The following is a 24,797-nucleotide window of genomic DNA, read 5'->3' on the forward strand; positions in this document are numbered from 1 at the left end:
CAATCTTTCTACCACAAAGGTATTATATAACACATCTTCCTCCCAAGGTGAAATTACTCAATGGGCTTTCACCTTTGAATCTTATGTAAGTCCGTAATCTGTTGGTTCCCTATCAACATAAAGGACTTCAGGCTCCACTCACTCCAGAAACAAGGATACAGACAGACAAAAACCATGGCATACCCTCGGCAAGGATCTAGCACAATTGCTCTTGGTTTTGGAACACGAGCTATTATAGTACGATTAGATCCATCCTCAGCCATGGAATTAATCGTCTGGTTGGAGTAGTCACTGTAGTAAATTCTCTTGTTGATCCAGTCAAAGGCAATACCATCCGGAGTCCCTATATCTGGACAAACATCAGCAAACACATACACAATGATGTTAGAGTCCCAACGTGAATGAGAAACATACAATCCTTTGTGTATACCTGGAGTCACTTACCTGAAGCAATGACAGTTGGAGACTGGCTCCCTGAATACAGGCTGATATAGGAAATCTGGCCACGTCCAGAGGTTACTTGTTGTGTGAAGTAAAATCTATTATTTATGTTGTCATAGTCCACAGCTATGGCAGTTCTTTGCACATCTATTGCTTGGAAAGGAGGACTGTGATTTTCAGGGTCCAAATGTAAACTTCTCAGGGAATTACCCATAGCAAAGATGAGGAAGTTTTCTGTTGAAATGGCACAGCTCTTGCCATCACTTTGTAGAGTCCCAAAGGCACAGCCGCATTTTGCAGTGCTCAGTCCAGGCAAAGCAAAGCACAAATGGGAGCACCCACCATTATTTTCCAAGCAAGGGTTGTTGTTGACCTCTGATGGTGAACGGGGCTGAACATGCTCATCAAAGATAGTGACATCTCTCAGCCAGTTGATATTGTCTCTTATCACTGTTGGAGACTGTGTGTTTGCTGGTTCCTTGCTAGCTTGGAAAATTTTTTTCAAATTTCTATCTACCCATATGATAGAATCTTGAAACACAGTGATACCGTAGGGTGTCGGGTAACGACTGCCATAACGAACCACTTCTGATTCTCCTCCATTAGGATGGATTCTTGCAATTATATCTAAAGAATCATCAACCCAATAAATATAGCCATTGCTACGGTCCACTGCTAAGCCCCGTGGTGTGACAATGCCATCTGATACAAGCACAGTTCGATTGGTGCAGTCAAGGAGAGAACGTTCAATCTTTGGTTTCTGTCCATAGTCAGCCCAGAAGAGGTATCTGTTCTTAGGATCTACAACTATATGCCTAGGCATATCCACTGTGACTTTAAGGAGAATACGACGATAAGTGGTATTGATCCGCAGAACTTCTATGAGGGTTTCAGACACAAAGGCATTGGTGAAATAAAGATTTCCTGCAGAAAAATAAAGGAGTGCATCCATGAGTGGAAAAGCAAGAATGAAAGGAGATATCTTTTCAAATCCAGAACAAAATAAGAGCACTCCAAAGTTTGTATAAAAAAAAAAAAAGAAACTAAAAGAAGTATAACCTGCTGAAAAAAAATGTGAAAGTTCCATTAACTTTTTAAGTCTTTCTATCTAATAGAGGTATTCTCACCCCAGAGAACTTTCAAAAGTCATCAATGCAAAGCCCACTTGCCTTTGGGTATTGCAGAACAATATAAACTCTAGGACAAATAGTGTGAATAACATCGAAACCTGTGGGATACACCAAGGCAGTATTAAGAGGAAATTTACATTAGAGAAAAACATTAATGTCTCAAATTAAAAATCTAATGATGCCCTTTGAAGCCACAGACAGACAAGAACAAGTTAAACCCCAAATCAACAGGAAGCAAGGAACAATAAAAATCAGATCAGAAACAAATGAAATTGAAACAGAAAATACAAAAAAATCAATAAAACAAGTTGATTTTTAGAAGATAGACAAAATAGATAAGTCTTTAGCCTAACAAAAAAATTCAAATAAGTAAAATTAGAGATGAAAAAGGAGATATTATAACTGACACCACTAAATTTCGAAGATTCACTAGCACTATTCTGAAGAACTATATGCTAATAAATTGGAAAACCCTGAAGAAATGAATACATTCCTAGATTCACATAACCTATCAAGATTAAATCAAGATATAGATGACCTAAACAGACTCCTAACAAACAATGAAATTGAAGCAGTAATCAAATCTCTTCCATCAAGGAAAAGTCCAGGACCTGAGGGCTGCACCACTGAGCTCCGCAAAGCATTCAGGATGGAAGTAACTTCAATATTCTCCAAACTTGCCCACAATATTGAACAGGATAGAATTCTGTAAAACTCTTTTTATGAGGCCAGCGTTACTTTGATAACAAGACTTTGATTCACAACACAAAAATTACAGACCTATATGCTTAATGATCGAGTGAGATTTATCTCAGTAATGCAAGGGTAGTTCAACACTTACAAATAAATAAATGGCATAAACATATCAATAGAGTGAAGAACAGAAATCATAAAGTCATCTCAACAGATGCAGAGAAAGTATTTGACAGGGGTCCTAAACTCTTTATGAAAAATCCTCCCAAGATAAGAATAGAAGGAACACTCTTCTAATTATAATGGGTATATACTACAAACCAACAGTTAATATCATAGTGAGTAGGGGAAAACCAAAAGCATTTCCTCTCCAATCTGGAACAAGACAAGGATATTCACTCTCACCTCTCATATTCTCCCTTATATGTGAGAACTAAATTTTTTTAATGCCTGTGTATATCACTGTAAATATAGCTTAGTATATTTTGTTTTATGTCTTTGTCAACCAATGATTAAGAATGCTATACTATTGTAGTTTTAATGATCTGTGATCACTTTAAAGTTTACTGTAAATGAGTGAAATGGTTATTTTTCCATTATTGTTTACAGTTGTTATATATTTCCCCTAAACCATGGTCTTTTTATTAGTTAAACTTATTTAGTTAATTATAAAGCCCTTCTATCTTGATGCAAACTTAAAATGTTATTTCAAAAGTGTAAAAAAAGAAAGGAAGAAAAAAGAAGGTGGTGGGAAGGAGAGAGGGGGAGGTTATGGTGGAAGAAATGGAATATTATTCTGCTCTTAGAATTATATCTACAAACCACTTTGAACCTGCTAAAAACTAATTTTAAAATCTTAAAAACAATGCTTCCATTAAAAAAAAAAGCAAAATGGTGTGTAGAAGAAATAGCAAGTCAAGTTATTGATGTCATGTGCTTTAAAGTCAATTATTAAAACATCAACCTGGCTATCAAGACACACCTATTTTCTTCTTTTATTATCTGATTTAAGACACCTTAAAGAAAAACAAGGCCAATAAATATGTCACAAAAATACTGTTTTCATCATCTGTTTTGAATTTATACACACTTACATACCATAGGGGTATTTCAAAATATCAGGCAAATTCACATCTTGATATTCATCTCTAATTCTTTAATATGAGATTGCCAACTTCTCCTCTAAAGAGTCCAGTGGTAAATATTTGGGGCTTGGAAGAACATGTGATTTCGTTCATTATTACTCCACCCTGCCATTATAATATGAAGGCATCCATACAGGCAATGTGTAAATGAATGGACCTGTACTCCACTAAAACTCATTTACAAAAATAAGCAAAGGTCTATATCTGACCCTGTTGTCTGTTTTTCTGTTGACCTTCTTATCTATACCATTAGAAGTAGTAGATTTCTAATTATGAATGTGAATTTCAAAAGCAATTAAAGTTTTATTTAACTATACTAATATATTTTGTGTTTAAAATAAAATCTATTGGAGTATGCCTTCTTACACAATGATAGACGTATTTTCATTAGTACTGTATTCCAAAAAGTATATTTGTTACCCTGTGTATAATTAAAAATAGGAGAGTAATGTATGAATCAATACAAATAAGTTAATGCAATTTTAGATGAGATATTTCAATATAGATACTAGTAGAAAAAGTACCTAATGATCAAAATTAGTTTATATTACGAAGAGGAAGCAATTAAAAATTTGACAATTAAGATTGCTCAGATTTAAATTAAATGAATGCCATGTTATAACATTCTATTTCATAAATTAGATATGCACCTAAGTGTGAAAAAACAAACCCACAGAACTTAGTATTTACAACCATGTTTGCCAATAGTTTTGATTGTGTTAACAGAAGAAAATGAAATAATCTGTTAAAAATCTTTCAACTGAAATACATTAGCGAGTATTTAATAAATACATAGGTTGATCTAAATGCACAACTCAATTTCTCTTAAATGATCTCAATAATTTTATAGAAAAATAATAATGGGCTAGAAAACAAATTTGTAGTACAAGCAGCTAAGCCAAACTTTCTGACATAAAATAAAATGACTTAGATAAAAACACAGACATCATTCTATAACTTACATACCTGCTACCCAATCCACTGCAATGCCACGGACTCCATTTGCTCCTATCCCATTTGTAATGAGGCTAGTAAAAGAAGAGCCATCTGGTTTGATTCTGTGGATTGCATTGTAAGATCTCACACTGCTGCTAAAATCACACCAATAAATAAAACCAGAGGCCACGTCAACATCCACATGCAGGGCATTTCGACCTGGAATATTTGAGAAAATGCTGTTAAACAATGCTCTAGCTAAAACTAGAACTTTCAAATATCTGTTTTTCTTCTTAATTCTCATTCTCCAACCCCCTGCTTTGACCAATTCCCCACTACAAGATAAAACCGGTTGTCTTCCAAATGCAATGAGCACATCCACAATGTAGATCTTGGTTTCTAAATGTCATTTCCCATAATAAAGAGCTCAGGCCCCATGGAGAAATGACTGATGGCAGGCTTGACCAGCAGAGTGAGTGAACCTGGCTGCTAACAGAACTCTGATTCCTCCTACCAGGTGAATTTCTTTCTCTCTGACCAACTCTCCCATGCTTGTATCCCTTCCTCCTTTTTCCTTTTCCTTCTATTCTCTATTTCAATCTTAGCCTATGACACCCTTCTCTTTTTTTTAATAGATATTCGCTTTTTTTTTTTTGGAAAGACACATTTACAGAAAGAAGCAGCGATGGAGAGAAACATCTTCCATCTACAGGTTCACTCCCCCACGTGGCCACAACAGCCAGAGCTGTGCTGATCCAAAGCCAGGAAACAGGAACTTCTTTCAGGTCTCCCACACAAATGCAGAATCCCAACACTTTGAGCCATCCTCTATTGCTCTGCTAGGTCATAAACAAGGAGCTGAATGGGAAGTGGAGTTGCTGGGACATGAACCAGCACCCATTCGAGATCCTGGCATGAACAAGGAGAGGATTTAGCCACTGAGCTATCGTGCCAACCCCTGACACACTTCTTATGATGCTACTAAACTCCCAATTCCTCTTGTGGCAACATAGGCCTAAAAACTCTTGTTCACCTGAAGATACATTATTTTATAAATTCACAGTACACAAGTATGAAGTACTACAAAAATATGGTTATGCTTTAATTCATGGAAGACATACTAACAAATTACTATTGGTGAGCTATTCATTACTATAATTCATAGCAGAAAAGCCTCCATCTCCACTAACATAAATAGGACACAAAGGAGGGCATTATGACACAGCACGGTCAAGCAGATTCTTGGGACACACTCATCTCCTATCAGTATAGGAGTTCAAGTCCTGGCTACCCTATTTCCAATGAAGCTCCCTGCTACTGTGCCTGGGAGGCAGAAGTTCTTGAAGTACTTGAGTTCCTGCCAGTCATATCAGAGACACAGATGGAATTCCTAGTTCCTGGCCTCAGCCTGGCCCAGAAACAGAGAATGAACCAAGGATAGGAGATATTCTTCCTCTCTTCCTACTCCTTTCCAACAAATAAATAAATCTTTAAAAGAAGACACAAAGAGCACAGTGAATATGAATACCAAGTCATAACCCCTCAAGTTCCCGCCACATTCTATAGGAGTCTAGGCTTCTGGTTCCCAGTGTAGTCCAGGAGCCAGCAATAGCTCACATTCTAGGGACTAGCACCAGCACAAACTCCCAAATCAGTAAAACATGGAAATGGGATCAAGCTCAGATTTCTAACTAGCCCTGAAGGTGATTCTGACACTCACTGGAATTTGAGAACCTCTCTAAACTGGCTCTTATCTGACATGATTTATTTACCAATAAGGGCACACTTTGTGTATGCTGTACTCAAACAGGAAGACATGTTATTGTGGCCCCACATGTAGTCATCTCTTCATTACATTGGAGTTGGCATACCTTGGCCAGCCACTGGCACCAAAGCTTCAGAATGATCTGATAATTCCAAGCTAAAGCCTCTAATTGCAGACAGCATTGAAACAACAATGAAGGAGTTATATGGAGAACAAGTCCGATGATCAGGATTGAGTTTAAATCCAGTGGCACAGGCACAGGAGAACAGTCCTCCTGGCACAGGCAGGCAAATCTGTTCACAGGCATTCACATTGTTGCTACAGCCATTTGAGGACTGGGTGAGATCTAAAAGAAAGCAAAACAGATTGAAACTTATGACCCTGCCTTCAACTCAAGTGTTAAAATTACATTATCAAATTATTTGCTATAAAGCTTCATTACAAAACATACAGCTGGATTAACAGCTTAAAAAGCAATACTGGTGATGCTAGAGCTTATAAGTAATAAATATTAAAACATCACAACTATTAGTTAGAGTGGGTTACCAATTGTTTTGTTTATAATAAAGTATGTGAAAGATTAAGAAATCTGCCTACAGATGTGTTCATTTTTTCTCCTCTTTATGTATGCACCGGCACACAAAATTATACCAGTTTAACTACATAATTAATAATGTCATGGACAAGTATTTTAAAGCATATAAAATAAGAATAGTCAAAGGATTTTTTTTCCTCACATACAATAATTGACAAATGATAAGCCTAGATTATAAAACAGGAAGATTGACCAATAAGCTTTTGTTAGAGACTAAAAGCTACAGAATATGTAAAGCTATTTTTAATAAAACTCTGTATGGTAACAAAAATTGAAAGAGACAAATCAGAAGATATATTGCCTCTGGAAAAAACTATGTTAAAATAGACGAGATCTAGATGTATTCCTTTTTTTTTTTTTTTGATGCACACAAAATTATCAAATTTTTGTCATCTTTAATTGTTAACATTTTTGTTTTTGCTTATTGTATGTACTAAGGATACAAAACACTTGAGAGAAATTCATCTGCAACCTCTGGGGCTATAATCAGGAAGTTTTGCTATTGCTGACACCAAAATTATTTCCTTCTCCTAAGTGTTGATTTAAACTCAATTAAGATGATACTCAAATTTCAGTCCAGTAATCCTTTTCTGAGCCACTAATGTTCTATGAGATGAAACTTATGAACTGAAAAAACATAATTAATTAGTACTACATTCTACTTACAACCTCATGTTTTTCACCTCTTTCCACATATATTCTTTTCCATTCTCTACCTGCATATACAATTTATACACAGATACATAAATCTGTAGATCTCTATTCTCAGACATAGAAATAGATAAGCTGATAACCTAAGTGGCAATAGTAATCTTCACAGAGTCAGGAAAGTTACTAAATCCATAGTGTTTGCTGAGGACGATCTAATGTCACCTAAGTAGTACACAAGTGCCGACATTTTCTGTTCAAAGGAAAAGATATTGGCAGAATGATGACAAAGCTCTGAATCATCACCGACTTTGCCGTGTGCTATGTAACAGCCGTGAGGTCTCTACAATGATGCATCCAGGACATATGTGCAGCAAACTGCCAATTACTGTGAAAAGTCAGATTGTGGTTCTGCTAACACTTTCCTTGTAGTCATTCAATAAACGTTTCCTAGGCATTTGCCATGTGCCCAGTGCTATTCTAAGTACAAGGTAGGAAAGAAAATATGGGGAAAAATATCTTCCCTCTCATGGACACTAACATCTAACACAGATCACAGACAAGAAACAAATAACTAACATGTCAGAGAACGCTGTGAGGCAAGAGTAAGGACTACAAAGTGACTGGGACAGAGTGGGACTAGCTTACTTTGAAACCAACTTGGCATTTCACATGCCAGATTAGCCTTCAACTCTTAACCATAAGAGGTTAAGAGTTTTATATGTGGTTTTATATTTTTGGCAATTTCCACTACAGCTACAAACATTAGCATGTGCCCACAGACAGAAGTGTGTATATGTATGAAAATGCAGGATAGATGTGTGAGTGTGTTTCAATGACAAATACTTACTACGTCTGTGATAAACACGAAGGCCTCTCAGATTAGGGACATTATCTCTCAGAGTTACTTTGTTGGCCCCAGAGGACTTGTCGACTCTTTCAATGACTTCATACTGCTCATCAGCATAATAAAGGAAGGACTCGTACACTGCAATGCCCCATGGGTGAGAAAGATGGTGTACCAGGATCATTCTCTCGGTCCCATCCACATTTCCTCTTTCAATCTAAAAGATTCAAATTTACATTAGTTTCCTTGAATTATGCTGCTATCCTCATACTGAAAACATCTCACTTTCCTATGGAACTCAATATGTAGAGCTTTTTCATATCTACATTCTGATTTGAGAATCACCACTATACTTGGACCCGCAGTGAGCCCATTGCCCCACATATGTGACCAAAATGCAAGTCAGTCACATTGTCAGATGGCACGGTGAAAAAAAAAAAAAAAGAGAGAGAGAGAGATTGAATAATCACTCCCTGCATGTTAAGACTCCAGTTACAGAAACACTTGAATGCCTAACTGTGGGCCAACACAGGAGTTGATGGGCCCTGGGTTTCACATCTTCAACAATTCCTATAAAGAAGGTAGAAAATGTGCTCTGTTGACTTACCCAAGTCAGTAAACCTACACAGGAGCTCAGAATGCTGCTGAAATACTCATTTAGAGCTACAGTCACAATGACCTTAGCAGACTAGAAAAGAACTCTGAAGTTCCTAAGGGGAAATGACAAGTGCATTTCTTCTTGGAGAAAGAAAAAAATCAATGCAGATTTAGCTCATGTAATTTCATTCAAAAACCTGTCTGAAGTGTCCCTGCTGTGCCAGGAACTGAACTGGTGTGAGACAGAGAGAGAGAGAGAGAAGGAATGAATGAGAAGTGACACTTAATTTGTTGCCTTACTAGACAAGAGTTCAGCAGTTCCAAAACTAGGCTATATCCCAGAAACTGACAGATACTCGTGAAGGCTAGACACAGGGAATAGGAGTTAGAAGACAAATGGCTGTAGGAGTGGGGGCTAGACTAGGGTGGCTGAAGTGTTGGATCTACTTCTACAGGCTAGGTTCCAAGCATAACAATGATCAAACTTCTTGACTGGGTTTTTAGGAAAACAGCAGCTCTCCAACAGAAAGAGGCTCAGTAATGGGGGCTCTGACCTAGTGAAGGTCAGAGAGAAGTTGCTCTAAGTGGTCAGGTGGCAGAAAAAGAGTGAACACCCAGGAATACGCCAAGGAGGAATGGAAGGATTTGGAGATGATGAAACATGTGAAGGAGAAGTATGAGGACACTTGCATCAGAGAAAGGATGGAAAGCCACATCATTAAAAAGCACCAACTCCAAAGGACTGGGCGTGAAAATAGTAAGGGAAGGCAGCTGATGAGCTTTGTCTAGGATGCAGGAGGAAACAGACTGTGGGACAAATGCTTCCTCACTCAACACATGCACTCAAGGCTGCAAAATGCAACCCCAAAAGAGTATAAGCAGCCTAATCCTACGTGAGGAGTGAGACCAGGAATTGCAGAACAGATAACAAACTGAAAGCCAAACCTAGCACAGTCTCAAGGGCTGCATCAGTGGCAAAGACTTGAAATAACTATTGCTTAAAAAGCAAGAAAGAGCACCTGTTGAGTTCAACATTCCCAGCAATTTGAGCATTAATTATTATTGAGCATCTTCAGTGAGCCTAGGCCCAGATAAGCTGTATAAGCTGTGAAGTCAAATATGATTTCAAGGAATGAGTGAAACTTCATAGTCTGTGTCTTGTTGCAGGATATGATGATCTCTATCTTGAGGTTGAAAATGATCAGTAAAGGAAGTTTCACATGTACATTAACCACTCAGTGCATTAACAAAAACTGTGCAACTCTAAGGGAAAGCTGGACTCATAAATTGGCCATCGAGAGAGAGAGATTGGTAGACAAAAAGAGATATACAGTTATATTGTAGGAAATATGTGACACCAAAATCTGTAGATGATGTAGTATTTGCATATAACCCATGCACATCCTCCTAGAAACTTTAAATAATCTCTGGATTACTTATAATAACAAATACAATGCAAATGCTACATAAATGATAGCTATACATATTGTATAGACAGTAACAATTACAACACAAAGAAGTCTATACATGTTCAATAGAATTGCAATTCTTTTCTAAGTATTTTCTAGATGGCTGAATCCACAGATGCAGAAGCCACAGATAAGGGTACACAAGTCTGGCTGTAGATATTCCCTTTGTCTCTCAGCTGGAGAACCTAGAATAGTTTCAAAGTAAAGCATGGAAATACCTAAAGCACCAAAAGAAAGAAGACAAGTAAGACATGGCAAATAAAACTGACTTGCCCTAAGTAAAAAACACAAGTTGAGCAAAAGAATCAATGCATATAATTCTATATGCACAGACTGCAAAACACTGAACTTCAACCACGGCAAGACTGGCTTGAGGGAGAAAGCGCAATAAAACACTGAAAGCACTGGTACAGACCGCAAATAATGTCATTCAAGAACATCTGCAGACTGCTCCGAGTACTCAATATCAAGCATGCAGGCCCGGTAATAAAGGCCAAGAGACCAAAGCTGCACCCACCACTCCTCGGCTGGTGACGGCCCAATAGAGCTTCTGCTCCTTGATGTCAAGGGTGACAAACTCCAGATGATCCAGGTTCCCAGTGAAGAGAGTTTTTAAAGAGGTGCCATCCATGTTTGCACTCGCAATCTTGGCAGGAACCCCGCTGTCCGTGCCCTGATCTGACCAGTACAGTTTCCTACAACCATGAAACACACCAGCATTTAATAAAATAGGAAGTGCATTGCAGGGAGGCACATCTATCAAACATACAAATCCAAGCATGTGTTTCTTGTCCTCAAGATGCTCACATTTCATTGTAGGCAGCTTGGAACTTCTGTATCACTATACACAATATGGAAGAATACTTAGCCAATATTCTATCAATGTCTGTGTGTTTCCTAGCTATTACTGGGGTAGAGGCCATTTAAACTAGTACTAAAACTGGAGGTTAAGATCTTTTATCAAGGGGACACATAAGGTAGTAATCCAGAGAAGCTTGCAACAGAGAAGGAACCCAAATGAGCAAACAATTCCTCTCCAAAGAATAATTTACTTTGCAGCACACTAGGAAAGTCAAAACTTTGTAAAATGTTCCCAAGAACGTCCCTGATCACTTTTCAGGCATCTAATTTCATTTTTCTTTAAATTGCCATCTACCACTGCCAGCTACTTTCTTACCTAACCTACTTCTTGCAATAAAAAATAATGCAGGGCTTTGAAATTTAACCCAGAATATAGCAGAAATAAGGAACACACTTTTCAGAGCAGAGTCCCATTAGCATATTGATCACATGATATCAATTAACTTTATTCAATATGCACACACATGAACCATGCAGCATGTGGCCTTGCAGCATGGTCAGGTTCATGGCATGAAAATTCATGAATTTGTGTGAAAGGCCGCTTCTCATTCCCACTGAGAACACAATGTTTAGATTGACTCCGTTTTAATTCTTTTTCACCTCATGTCCTGCTATGGTCACAATAGACAGTCTTCCTATATGCGCCTCTCAAAAGTTCTCAAACCCATTAATTCAAACAGCTCTTACTCACCACTTCTTCCACCCACAAGTCAGCTTCCTCCATCCAAGAGCCTCTTCAACTCTCAACTTCTCTGCCCCTAGCTTCTCAAATTTTGAAATTTCCTGCTTTGCCTTGACTCATCTCTTTCTTGGTCCAATTGTTATTAAACTTGTCCTCTGAGCTTCACTCCTGCCTGAACTCCTTAACTAGTTCCTCCCTAGTTCCTCCACACCTGAACTTCATACATAATCATGTCACCAGTATTCTTTGTCATGACTTTCTCCCACAGTACCTAGCTTGCTAGTTCCTGCCGTTTGTTTGTGTGTTTGTTTTCCTTTTTCTCTCCTATTCCAGGCTACAAGAAGTTTGCAAGATAACACAAAACTCTTATGAATTATAAATTCTCTAAAAATTAAAACTACCTAGGGCCCAGCGCGATAGCAAAGTGGTTAAAGTCCTCACTTTGCACACGTTGGGATTCCATATGGACACCGGTTCTAATCCCATTGGCCCCGCTTCCCATAGAGCTCCCTGCTTGTGGCCTGGGAAAGCACTCGAGAACAGCTCAAGGTCTTGGCACCCTGCACCTGCATGGGAGACCCGGAACAGCTCCTGGCTCCTGGCTTTGAATTGGCTCAGCTCAGGCCGTTGCAGCCACTTGGGGAGTGAACCATCGAACGGAAGATCTTCATTTCTGTCTCTCCTCCTCTCTGTGTATCTGCCTTTCCAATAAAAATAAATAAATCTTTTTTTTAAAAAAAATTTAAACTACCTAATCTTAGCTGAGGTATCTCATTCTTAGCTGATTTTATATAATTTCCCATTTTGGCTCTTTCAAGTCATTCCTGTTTATCACACATTTCTAATTCTTCCTCTGTAATGTTTATTCTCAATTATTTCTTCATCATTGATGTTTCACCTCCTACTTTTTATAGTCTAAAAAAAAGATTTCCTAGAACGTTTTGACCTAAAAGTTCATCTTTCCCTAATTTTACAATAAAGAACTCAAAGAAACCACATCTCCTCACCTTCCTTTCAATCTTTAACTCCTTCTTACTGAAATTTCATGGTTACTCAATATCCCTTTTCACATGTCACCACAGACCCTATAATAGTCTCATCCCTGTTGGTATATACACCTGATCATCCACGAAGATAGTTTTCTGCAACAACTAATTCAATAGCATTGTCCCAAGAGCTTCTCTTAACATATAAGTTACTATATCCACAAGGCTTTATGCTGTTTCTTCTCCTACCACCTCCGATAAAATGTCAAGCTTTTCTTATTTCCTCCCCACCCAAATGGACAGCTCTTGCTGACTTCTTGATGACTATTAGAACATTCTCTAATATCTCTGCCTTTGTTCTTGAGTTTCTTCCCTCGTGTCAAGGGAGAAAGCTGCAAAACCAATTCTGCCTACTGAAATTCCATCTACACTTCAAGAGCTAGTCCAAATGACACCACATCCATCAAGTCGAAAATTCATTTCCCTGTAGTACTGTCATCTCAATTTGTTTTAGCCTTTCTCATATGTGCACCTGGGTAATGGGTATTTATGCTTCATTCTTTTTTCCAATTAGGTACTCCTGAGGCTACAAAGGCAACGACTGTGTGGTTTATCATCCTCACATCTACTCTATAAATTCCCTATGTAGGTCCTATGACAGAGATTGCTTCCAATTCGCCAACGAATGGCTTCCTCAGCACTGCATGTCCTTCCTTGCAGTTAACTGGCCATGTGTCTGAATTGCGTGTTAAGGAATATAAGCAGAAGTGGTACACACTGCTTATACATCTGACACATAAAACCTCCCAGCACATTCCTGAATGTTCTTTCTTCCACATCTCAAAGAGATGGATACCCAGAATGACCTTGGAAGTCTCCTACTGAAGACAGCAGATTCACAATCAGCCTGGGTTGTTGAATGCTCATGTAGCACACAGCTGCCTCCTTTCCCTGCTCATATGAGAAACAACTAAATTTTAATGGCCACAAAAGGGTCCTTGGCCATTAAATATTTTGAAATTTATTTTCTTGACCTTTTCCACTGAACTCCTGATGGATCTTTTTGAAAACACAGATTTGACTTATCACTGCATTTCTCAAAATATCTTACTGACTCCTACTATTAAAAAAAGAAGAAGAAAAGTAGAATGCAGCTCCTTGGCCTAACATTACAGGCTTTTATGATTTGCCTCCAAATGACCTTCACTGTTGTATTTTCCATCTGATCAGTTGCCCTCTACTCTACCTAAGCCTTTAGCTGCAGATCCTCTCCCGACTCACATCAAATACTTCTGTGCCTATGCTGCTTCTCTGGGCTCAAGTACCACTCCCTGGTTGTACCTATTTTCCATCTTCAAGGAACCTTGTAATCATCAAGATCATTACAAATGTCTCCCATCCTTTCAAGCTTCTCACATCCTCTCAAAGTTGGAATACATTATCCATTCTTATTCCGCCATTTAAAAAATTCTAAAATTCTTCCCTGGTTGGTATGAATATTATTGGTCCAGTGACAATATGATGAACACAGAACAAAATCATAAATCATATCCTCTATATAAAAACAGGCTATTTCTCTTTTTCACCGAGATTTATAGTTTACAAAGGTTGACATGCAAGATAAGAATGTCCTAAATGTGGAATCTTCCATTTTACCGGATTATGACACTAATGAGAACAGTGCTTTGTACAAGACATGTACCACTTATGAACACTCACCCACGAACAGGATCAACTGTGATGCCAATTGGAAAACCAACTCCAAGAGCTGTCCCATCATTGGTAATCAGCATTTTTCTATATCTGGTTTCTCCTCGGAGGGTCAAAACCTGCACCATAAGGTCACTATTAGGACTAAGTTTCATAATTAGGAATCTAAGAAAGTTAAAATGAAGGAGAAGTTATAAACATTAATTGCCAACATGGTTAAGGATAAATTAAAAAGAATTTGTATGAGATTCGGATCACCTCAAATTGCATCTCAGGTTTATTAAGGAAATCAATTCTATAGAAAATTAGAGTAAGAAAATAAAAAAATTCTTCCCAAATGTCTTTGTTCAATCCACCTTCAATTTTCAGGAAAAAATTTAAAAAGAAAGACTCAAATAATTAAAAACACCAAAACACAACCTAGAGGAAAACAAAAAAGATGTCTCCAGTAAAAGCTAGCAGCAAACAAATGGGTGTTCCATAACTCTCCTGTACCCGAATGGCTAAGCCAAGGCGTTCAATGACACATCATGGCAAACACAGTTGATAAATGTAGTCCAAATTTACTCAGAGCTAAGGTAAACTCTGCTCCAAGTGCACAAACTGAATTAAAACACATGAGTTCAAGTCTGTGCACTACCAGGTCTTGAATACATAATCTAAATTTCTGCATGCCTTTTTGTATTTATTTTCTTGACCAATAAAATCTGGAAGAGGATGGTAGTTGCTTCACAGCCATCACAGAACTAAAAGATGACACAGGCATGTTTAAGGTACTTTACACGGTACCCAGCACAACTGTGTCCAGTAAAAGTCTTCCTGTTTTAATGACAGACAGCTCTGATCCCTGGTGGACTCTCCACATGCCAGCAACAATCAGAAGTAGGATCAGTGGAATCTGGAAGCCACGAATTCAATTCAGGTTTATCGTGTGAGCATTATCTACCACCTCCCAGTGTGCACTTGAGAAGCAAGCTAGAATATGAAACATAGATGAAACGCCAACCTTCCTAGTCTGAAATGGGATTGCAGGCATCCCAAGCAGCCCTGTAACCACCAGGCTAAGCACGTGCCCCATATGGAATCTTTCCACCCTAATTGGACTAAGATAAGTTTTCTCTTTTCAATTTGCTTCTTTCTGAAATACACTATTTCCTGAGCCTAAGGATTTCTTTAGTTCAAAGGCAAGTGTGATTCCTGGTTTTCAGAAGTAAGAGCTCTTATACAGCCTCTCAGCAAACTTCACTTCTCAACTATAAAATTTCTTTCCATGATCAAGCACACAGCTACCCCTAGTGGAAAACAACTTCCTTGAAATTTCTCTTTAATTTTCAATTTAGAATTAACTGAGAATTACTGTTGCACAGGAAGAAATATCATATAGGTAAATAGAGAACACTACTCATATCTTCTTAATTAATCTAACATTTTTCTGGAAGAATTGCTTACAATTTATATGATCTAATGGGAAACCCAATAAGAACATTAAAAGGACAATTTGCCCTGTGGTCAAACAGTACTTTATATTCATAGATATCTTCATGCTATGAAATCACTTTGATTCACTGAGCTATTAGTAGATAAGGAATAAAAAGCCATTTTTCAGATAAGGAATCCAAGGCTCAGAGAAGTCATTTATCCAAGGTCAAATAGATCATGAGTAGAATACACAAAGTGTTTTTCTCCAATGCAAAAATGCACTTTCATATTATTGGGTCTTTATTCAAGTATTTTTTTCTCTGAATGGGCTGACTCTTCCCTACGTCTTTATTTAGCAGAAATAAACACTGAGTATGAAAAATACTACCTGTAAAATGTAATTTTTTTAACATATTGGCTACCCAATACTATGTCCACTAATTCCATGATGTTGTGGATTGTTGCAGATGTTATGCTGGGGCTTTTGATTGGTCGGGATGACACTCTGCCGACTCTACCTTCAGACTAGAGATGGTCTCCACAAGAAGCCATTGAACTTATCTGGACAATTAGATGCTGGATTCTATGTTTGGTATATGCTTGCAATGAAAGAACCTCAACTGAACTTGAACTGTGGCAATGTAGCAAGGTGGAGGAATCCACCATGGGGGGAGGGTTGGGCGTGGGGGAGGGGGAATCCCAGTGCCTAGAAAACTGTCACATAATGCAATGTAATAAATAAATAAATGAAATGAAATTTTTTTAAAAAAAGAAAGAAACACTGATGCTCTTTCCAAATTCAGCTCACAGGTACCAGCTAATGGGAAGCCTGTTACTGCCTTTCCCCTTCCTTCTACCTCTGCAGCCTGTCACTAGCACTATTACTGTCACATGAGAGCAAGGGTATTTGTACGTGCCTGTGTCTCAGATATGTGAACTACTTAAAAGCAGAAAAAAATGTTTTCTATTTTTTTTGGATAAAACCATGGAATGGTTTCATAGAAAGCATCCACTACAAGTGTTCAGTGAATCAATAAAATTAACAAACAAAGATGCACTCAAAGTCAGATCTTGAGACACAAAATCAAATTATATTCCTCTGTACTACACTTGGGCAGAGTTATAAATGTTAAATTTACATATTAAGTGGCTTTATACACACAAACGTAAACACAGTTATTCTTAACTGGCTGCCTCTTCATTACACCTAATACTGGTGGAGAAAACAGGTACCTTGCTTTCAGAAAACAATCAGTTTGAAAGAGAAAACAGAAGTAAACATTTTGGATAGTGGTTAAAGCCCCACTTGGAAGACCCACATCCTTTATCAGAACACTGAGGCTTGAGTTCTGGCTAATGTGTACCTGGGAGCCTGTGGACAATGGCCCATGCAGGAGACCAGATTAAGATCCAGGCTTTGAACTTTGACCTGGTCCAGCACCACCTGTTGTGGGCATTTGGGAAATATACCAGCTGATGGAAGACCTCTACCTCAGTGCCTTTTCAATAAAATGAAAATAAATAGTCAAAATGAAAGACAAATAAAAGTTTGGCATTAAGGGTCTTGTTAAGCTGTAAATATTTTCTATTTTTAATATTTTTAATTGAGTTCATGAAAAATATTTTTAATCACTGTTAAGTGGAATTAAACCAGTCTGGATTACTGAAGCTACAGTTTATAACAACTCAAAGATATAATACTACCTGGGACTCAGCACAATCAAATTGACCACTCAAGCTCATTTTTTTAGCTTCTATTGATCTCAGCTACTTGGATAAAAAACAAAAGGTTTCAATCAGATGAGCCTCCAGGGCTCCCCTCCTGTTATCTCTGATTTTCTCTGGCTTGAAATATTCCACGGATTAGCTCTGGCCAATTTTTCCAACTTGCTTGTTCACTGTAAATGGCACCCATACTCGCTTGCCCTCAAATGGCAAGGACTCCATGAGATGGTGTTTGGGAAAGCCCTTTTTTGCCTTGAGTCCTGTTCCAGTGTGCTCTCCTCCTACCCAATCTGCTCTCATTTAGACGCTGGCTGTGTGTCCCTTTCTATCTTCATCATCTATCTTTCTGAGTACTCTAAAGAACCACCAGCTCACCAGTGGGTACCCATCCCCAGCAGTTGGGCTGTCACTCTGAGGGACCTTGCTAACCATACCTCTCACAAAACCCACCCCAGCTTTACAAGGCACACTTCAAAGCTTCTCATGCATTACTAATCCTATATATGTTTCGTCATCCTCCCAAAGTGGAGCAGGCCTTGGTCATGTTTCCTCAGATATACTTCATATGATTTCACATCTGCTCCCCATCTAGAGTTTCTTCTGGGAATTTGAGTTTTAAAAAAGAACACTTATCTCAAAAAGAAAAGTATCAAAGGATTTAGAATCGAGTTTCTACACTCTCTGTTACTGTTAGAAAAACTGCAGTGGAGCCATAGAAAGATTTTCATCTAAAAACTGAGGAAATGTATAAATTTGGCTGAGAACAGTGGACGAGAAAAGCAAGTGAAAATTCCCTTCCTACTATAATTTCCCTTTTTGCTGAATACCTTACACAATTTTTAACCTACCTTCTTGTATATTATTTTGCAAATTACCTCACACCCTTTTAGAGGAACTAGGCAGTCACCAGTTGGCAGTAAATACAATATGGCAGTAGAAAGTTCCAAAAATTTACTTTTAAGGTTGTTTTACTCAGGATCAGAGGAATAGTTTGCTCCTTCAATAGTTAACTTCAATAGCGAACACGAATATCTCCTCCCTTGTCCACTACTTTTAAAAGTAACTCCCAAGTCTTGAAAGCAGATGTACATGACTCTGAAACGAGCGACTGGAGACACAGTTTTATGGCTTCATTACCTCAATGGACTGACTGCCAGAATTGGTATAGTACATGTTTCTTGATATCCAGTCCAAGGCCAGGCTCATGGAAGTGCCCCGCAGAGAGAGAGGAGCAACCACAGTCCTGTTGCTGCCATTTGTCTTCACTCTGTGAATCTCACCCTGGAAAGGAACACAAGAAGAGGTGAGCTATCCATAGGCCTCCGCTTCGTCACTTCCTTACCTCCTCACCTCCTCACCTCCTCGCCTGCTCTATTCCTCACCTCCTTGCCACAGACCTTCCTCCCCTGCAGCTACTGCTGGCTGCTGTGTTTAACACCTTCACTCTGGGAGAAGGGGCCAGCACGGGCTCAGTGCTCTGGGCTAGGCTCACTGTGTGTAGTGCTCATGCCACAAACCTTCTGACACATTCATTGTTAAGCATGTTATGCCCTTGCACAAGCACCATTCAGGCCAAATCTGATACTGGTCATGGAGGTACTTCTTCATAACCATGCGGACAGGAGTCACAAGAAACCCCAGTCACAGATATGAATCACGAAGACAGGAACATATTTCAAATTAGGGTGATGTTACAAGCCAATACAGAGCCCTTTCCTTGCATGCTTCTTTACATTTTCTTTCCACTTTCCCCATCTTACAGGTTTCTTTTTGCAGGGGAAGGGATTGGAGGAATGTTCATGCCTATGCTGGAATGACAATTCTGAATGACGACCAAAGCATCATGTCAAACGCTTTCCTGGAATCCCCATGGGGAGCTGTGACTTAAGACTCTGATTTATGATCACTTTTACATTAGGACCTTCCATAACTTCAGTTCCTCTAGGACAAGCTTTGTGACTACTGCTTCTTGGCATATATTTTTCTGTGTAAAGCAAGTAGTTCAGTGCAGGACAAATTGCAGGTACCTAATAAAAGTTTGCTAAATGAATAAATAAAACCCCTGACACCTTAAATATGTTTATTATTCTAAAACAAAAGAATCTTTTGATCTTTGCTCCAAGAAATGCTCACACTTAATCTCCCTCTAAATTTAGTCATAAATTAATTTCTGGATGGTTTCCCCTGCACCAACCCAACAAACGTTAGCCTATCAAGAGTCATTAGTACAGGCAGGCTAATTGAGAATAAGTTATAAACTTTGAATGGTGTTTAGAACTTACTGGATACTCAGCCCAATAGATGAATTGTTCTGATTCATCAAATTCCACATCAAAACCATTTTCTATTCCTGATATGGGAACCATGGCATCATTGCTCTTCACCTCAGGATTAAGGGATATTCCAAAAATTATGCGATGTCTTACGCTTATTAAGAAAGGTTGATCATCTGTAAAAATAGCAGAGTAACAGCCAAAATTACATCCCACTCTTACTAGATATTTAGAGTAAAGGGAGGCAATGGATCATGACTGTCATAAAAGCCGAGAAGCCACTGCAGCTTTGCAACAATAGGAATAATGCATGGGAATCACTTCATCAGACCTTCCAGGGGGTCTCCACGGGAGCAGGGTAGGAAACAAGACTTCCAAGGATACACACGATGCCATCTGGGCCTTTCTAAGTAGATGAATATTATTTACCTACTCCTCATTTATTCCTTAGTTACACTGAGAAACTGTTCAAGCTTGATAAGCTTCACAATCAAATTCTTTCATGGGTACACATGGACAAACCTCATTAACATCACATAACTCGGAGATGAGTTAAACTTTGCAAAAGAAAAAAATAAAGGAAAACTTTCAAACTGTTTTTGGTGAGTGGCAACTCACAAGGTTTAAGCATGTTCAAAAGTTAAAGGCATACTACAAATATTGCCAAACATTTATTAGAGAATTAGAAAATAAGTGATAATCTCTAATCCATTAATTTATGACTAATGTCTTCCCCCACTTGAAGTTGTCTCCCAGAGGGTGACAACTGTGTCCAGTTTGCACTAAACTGTATCCCCAATAAAAAAATTTGTTGACTAAATGAATGCATGGATACATAAGTGGATTTATAAAAATCTTGGCAAATTCTCAATAATAACTATATAGTACAACCTCAACATTCCAGAGTACCCTCGTTAAACTTTAATTCATGTAGCCTCCTTCCTAGATTTTTTCAAAACTTATTTGAATTTCATCTTGATTGCCATGCATCATCAAAAATTCCAAATGAATAAAACTGAAGAGTGAGATTCTATAACTTCTTCCTAAAATAAACTTTTGAGTTTAAGTTCTGTGTTGTCACAATACATATCTGAGATACATCATGTATTAAGACAAAGTATGAAGCCCAATCAGTGCCTAATTCTCCTGAGCTAAAAATTAGATTTGCAGGATCTATGTGATGTCTGCCAGTAAACTTTTAATTGGGGGGTCTTCTTCTTGTTTTACCAGAATAATTCTTAGCAGCTAAAAGCCTGGCATTTCCCACTATTCAATTGTGGGCCTTCTTGACTCCTCCAAGAAGTTGTTCCATCAAGCACCACTCCACCCTGTCCCTCACTGGGGGAGTACCAGAACTTTCTCTGATCACTGGTGGCATGCTTGAGCAGGTTCATTTACCACTAGTGTGCATTGTGAGTAACAGGGCTCAAAGTGTGAGAACCAGATGAGGGATAACACAGAGAAGCCTAAGAAAGGAAGAGACCAGTAGGAGGGCCAGTGACACAGGATGGTGCAAGAGAAGCACTGCACTGCACTGGAACGGGGGAAAAAAAAAAAGCCACCACTTTAAGAAAAAAAATGAATGAAAAAACACAGAACTGGGAAAAGACCAAAGTGAGTACTGGAGAGAATGGCATCCACTCAACACCTACTCAATGACACTAAGTGCTAGAGTGCCACATGCAATGAGCATGTATCTATGAACCAGCTGGAGATGATCTTGAAAAGGAACTTAGCATCCACAGGACAAGATCAGGGAAGAACCCCTATGCCTACAGAGTTGCATCATGGAAAATAATAAATATACTTGAATTAGATAGTATCTTAACCATGCAAGAGTATAGTATGAGCACTTCCAAAGATTTTCCAGACACTGGGTAAACATTATTTTAAAAGTTATTGAGCAAAACTTATTAAATCAAGTAAAGTGTTTTCACCTATAAAGTAAAAAGTTGTCTAAATGTCTTGTAGAGGACCCAGATGTGCTACCTTCTTTTCAGTTAGCAGATATGGATATTCTGCTACTCAGGAGGATCTCTGACACAATGACAAATACTGAAAAAGTTTCACTTCAGTGAAAGTTATCCCATGGGAAAACCACTACTGGAATTATTTATGAAACAAGAAAAGGTATTATTTAGAATTTACACTTATCAGTCAGCATCAGATAGTAATGTTGATTACAGCAATCCCTGTGCACAGTTCAACAGTCTTTGTGGAGTGAAAGATTGCTTTGTATTCAAAATGTCAGATTAAACTCCTAAAAGACACTGAGGACACATTAAATTAAACAATGTCAACAAGGATTAGATGTGTAATAAGCCTGTGAAGAAAAATGGCGAACACCAATCCTTCTATAAGCATCAGCAATAATTAAAATCTTTCATCATGGAAGTATCAGAATATAATATCACATGCTGATAGCATTTTATTTTCAGTGGGGCTACAGCAGTAGGGTCTGTAAATACTATAAACGTCCATGATGCGGTATGTAGTTTCAACTTGACCAGGACTCTTATTTTCTCTTAATTTAGGGATATGTCATCTTTGACCATTTCATTTTAGCTTACCTACAGCAGTTCTTATCAATATCAAAATATATTCATTCTACTTCATTCTTTCTAATGAAAGAAATTTGGGTAACAAGTAACTTAGATTGATAAGAAACAGAATTGTTTTTAAAAAGAATTTATCATCTATGAGTACACACACCAGAGAAATATCTTTTGTGGATTATCTGCATCAATTTTTCCCTTCTAACTCCCTTAACTAGTTGGTATAATCCTGCCCACAGTACTTATTCAGCTAAAATCTCTCCAGGATGAGATGAAGATTACATTGCTCAAACAGTGAAAATATTTCCTATGAGCCAGCTCTCATTTTTAAAGTACTAGATAATACCTGTAAAGGTACTGAAATTGGGATATTGGCTATGACAATAAAAATGAAAACAGCAGACTTGAAAAATGAAGCTGTACATCAAGTTTAGCAATGTCTGCTGCCCAACTCATAAATACAGACAACATTAACTCCATATTTAGATACCATTATGACAACAGGGGCCCAAACTAAATCACTCCATAGAACACATTCTGCTAATACCTATTTCCCCAAAAGAAACACTGCCATCATTCAGGTACAAATGGGATCAGACTTGACACTGCTTGGTCACATGCTATGGCAAGATGCACCTTTACATGACACTTAAAGACATACTGTACCTCTCACGCAATTCACAGAATCATGAGAGAGATTCCATCCCGAAGGGCAAACACAGGAGTAAAAGTTGGGCCCTTGTGAGGAAAGCAGGCATAGGTGGCTGCAGTGGGCAGAGGCACACGGATTCACGGCTGTATTTGGAAAGAGAAGAGGAGAAAGCAGTCATGAGTGGAAAAGCTCCACACCAGTGTACCCTGGCATCGTACGAGAGGTCCCCAGTGTCTGGGGACACAAGCACCTAAATCACTCTGTTGTCTAAAATACTTTTCATCATTCCTAACATTGTGCTTTCAGTATAAAATTAAGAAGAGGCATAAAAGGGAAGAGTGACTAGCCCAAGGTCACAGATCAATCCAATCTATAACCAGATTATAAACAGTCACTGAATAATACAAACCCTAGCAGTAGAAATATGATATTAGATAACCTGTCCTTTGCTGTCTTAGGAAATTTCATTTGCATCTAATGGAACCAAGTTGTGTGTTTGCCATGTGACCTTGACATTTACTCAATGGTTAGATAATAATCTTTTATTTTTCCACTGATGACCTCTCTGTGTCATCGGGCTCCAGGAAAAGATGGAGCCTGTATATATTCAGAGCTCATGAGATGTTTCCTGGATCCCAATTATTCTTATTACATACACTGTTCTTGCTTATAAATGCATCTATTCACCCAAGTATTCAATACACACCAAAGGACACTATAAACATGCAGTATATATTCTAGCAAAAAGAGATACAACTAAATTCATAAATTGTTCATGTTTAATTTCATAATGTGTGGCTCAGGAACAAAAAGTTCTACAGAAGTGGCTATGTCAGACATGGTGGACAAGGATTTCTGTAAGAAAGATATGGCTTTTAATTGGTCGGGTCAATATTCTGCCAGCTCTGCTTTCAGACCAGAGATGGTCTTCCCAAGAAACTGTTGAATTTATCTGGACAATAAGATGCTGGACTCTATGCATGATACATGCTTGCAATGAAAGAATCATGACTGGATTTGAACTGTAATACTGCAATGAGGTGGAGGAATCCACCATGAGGGAAGGGTACGGGGAGGGGTTGGGGAAATCCCAGAGCCCATGAAGCGTGTCATAAAATGAAATATAATTAAAAAAAAAAGAAGAAGACATCAGAACCACTTGGCCTCCTGACATTCCAGCCTCACTTCAAAAATTAAAACAATTTAAATGTCATTTCAAACACTCTTGTTATCAAAATAGGACTATATTCATACAATTTTATGAAGAAAGCATTATTTTAATATCAAAACTCAATAGACTATTTACAAAGACCATAAAAAAAAGAAAGATACGCTTGGGTGGAATCCTAAATGACTAAAAAGGAGCAACTCAGGTAGGCACTCAGAGGAGAGAAAACACACAGAGTGAGGAGCCTGTGTAAAAGCACAATGAAAAGAAGTAGCCCGGTCTGTCTACGTACCTTACTGAAATCTAGTGTTGCAAAAGGAAGTGGGATATGAAGCCAGAGAAGTATCAGGGAGAAAAGATCGTTTGGCCATTAAGTAACTTGTTTCCCCTTCCCCACAGAAAGAGCACTTTCAGGCCCTGCACTAAGGCATTGTGGCTAATCCTCGCCTTGCATGTGCCAGGATCCCATATTGCTGCGGCTTCATGACCTGACTGCTCCA

General features: G+C 38.3%; 1 protein-coding gene across 1 annotated transcript in view; it reads right to left on the reverse strand.

The window, feature by feature from the left end:
• LRP2 (LDL receptor related protein 2) overlaps positions 1-24,797 on the reverse strand; it is a 198,817-nt gene that overhangs the window by 62,569 nt on the left and 111,451 nt on the right. Inside the window, exons 32-41 of the mRNA XM_040971679.1 lie at positions 23,144-23,272; positions 19,932-20,098; positions 18,787-18,930; positions 14,515-14,624; positions 10,784-10,961; positions 8,204-8,417; positions 6,217-6,456; positions 4,376-4,564; positions 445-1,365; positions 184-349 (exon numbers count right to left, since the gene is read on the reverse strand). Of these exons, the coding sequence (XP_040827613.1) occupies positions 184-349; positions 445-1,365; positions 4,376-4,564; positions 6,217-6,456; positions 8,204-8,417; positions 10,784-10,961; positions 14,515-14,624; positions 18,787-18,930; positions 19,932-20,098; positions 23,144-23,272 (2,458 nt within the window). The remainder of the gene's footprint in view (positions 1-183; positions 350-444; positions 1,366-4,375; positions 4,565-6,216; positions 6,457-8,203; positions 8,418-10,783; positions 10,962-14,514; positions 14,625-18,786; positions 18,931-19,931; positions 20,099-23,143; positions 23,273-24,797) is intronic.

This window comes from Ochotona curzoniae, unplaced genomic scaffold (assembly GCF_017591425.1).
Source record: "Ochotona curzoniae isolate NIBS_2020 unplaced genomic scaffold, NIBS_Ocur_1.0 contig_2210, whole genome shotgun sequence".
In the NCBI taxonomy this organism is placed as follows: Eukaryota; Metazoa; Chordata; class Mammalia; order Lagomorpha; family Ochotonidae; genus Ochotona; species Ochotona curzoniae.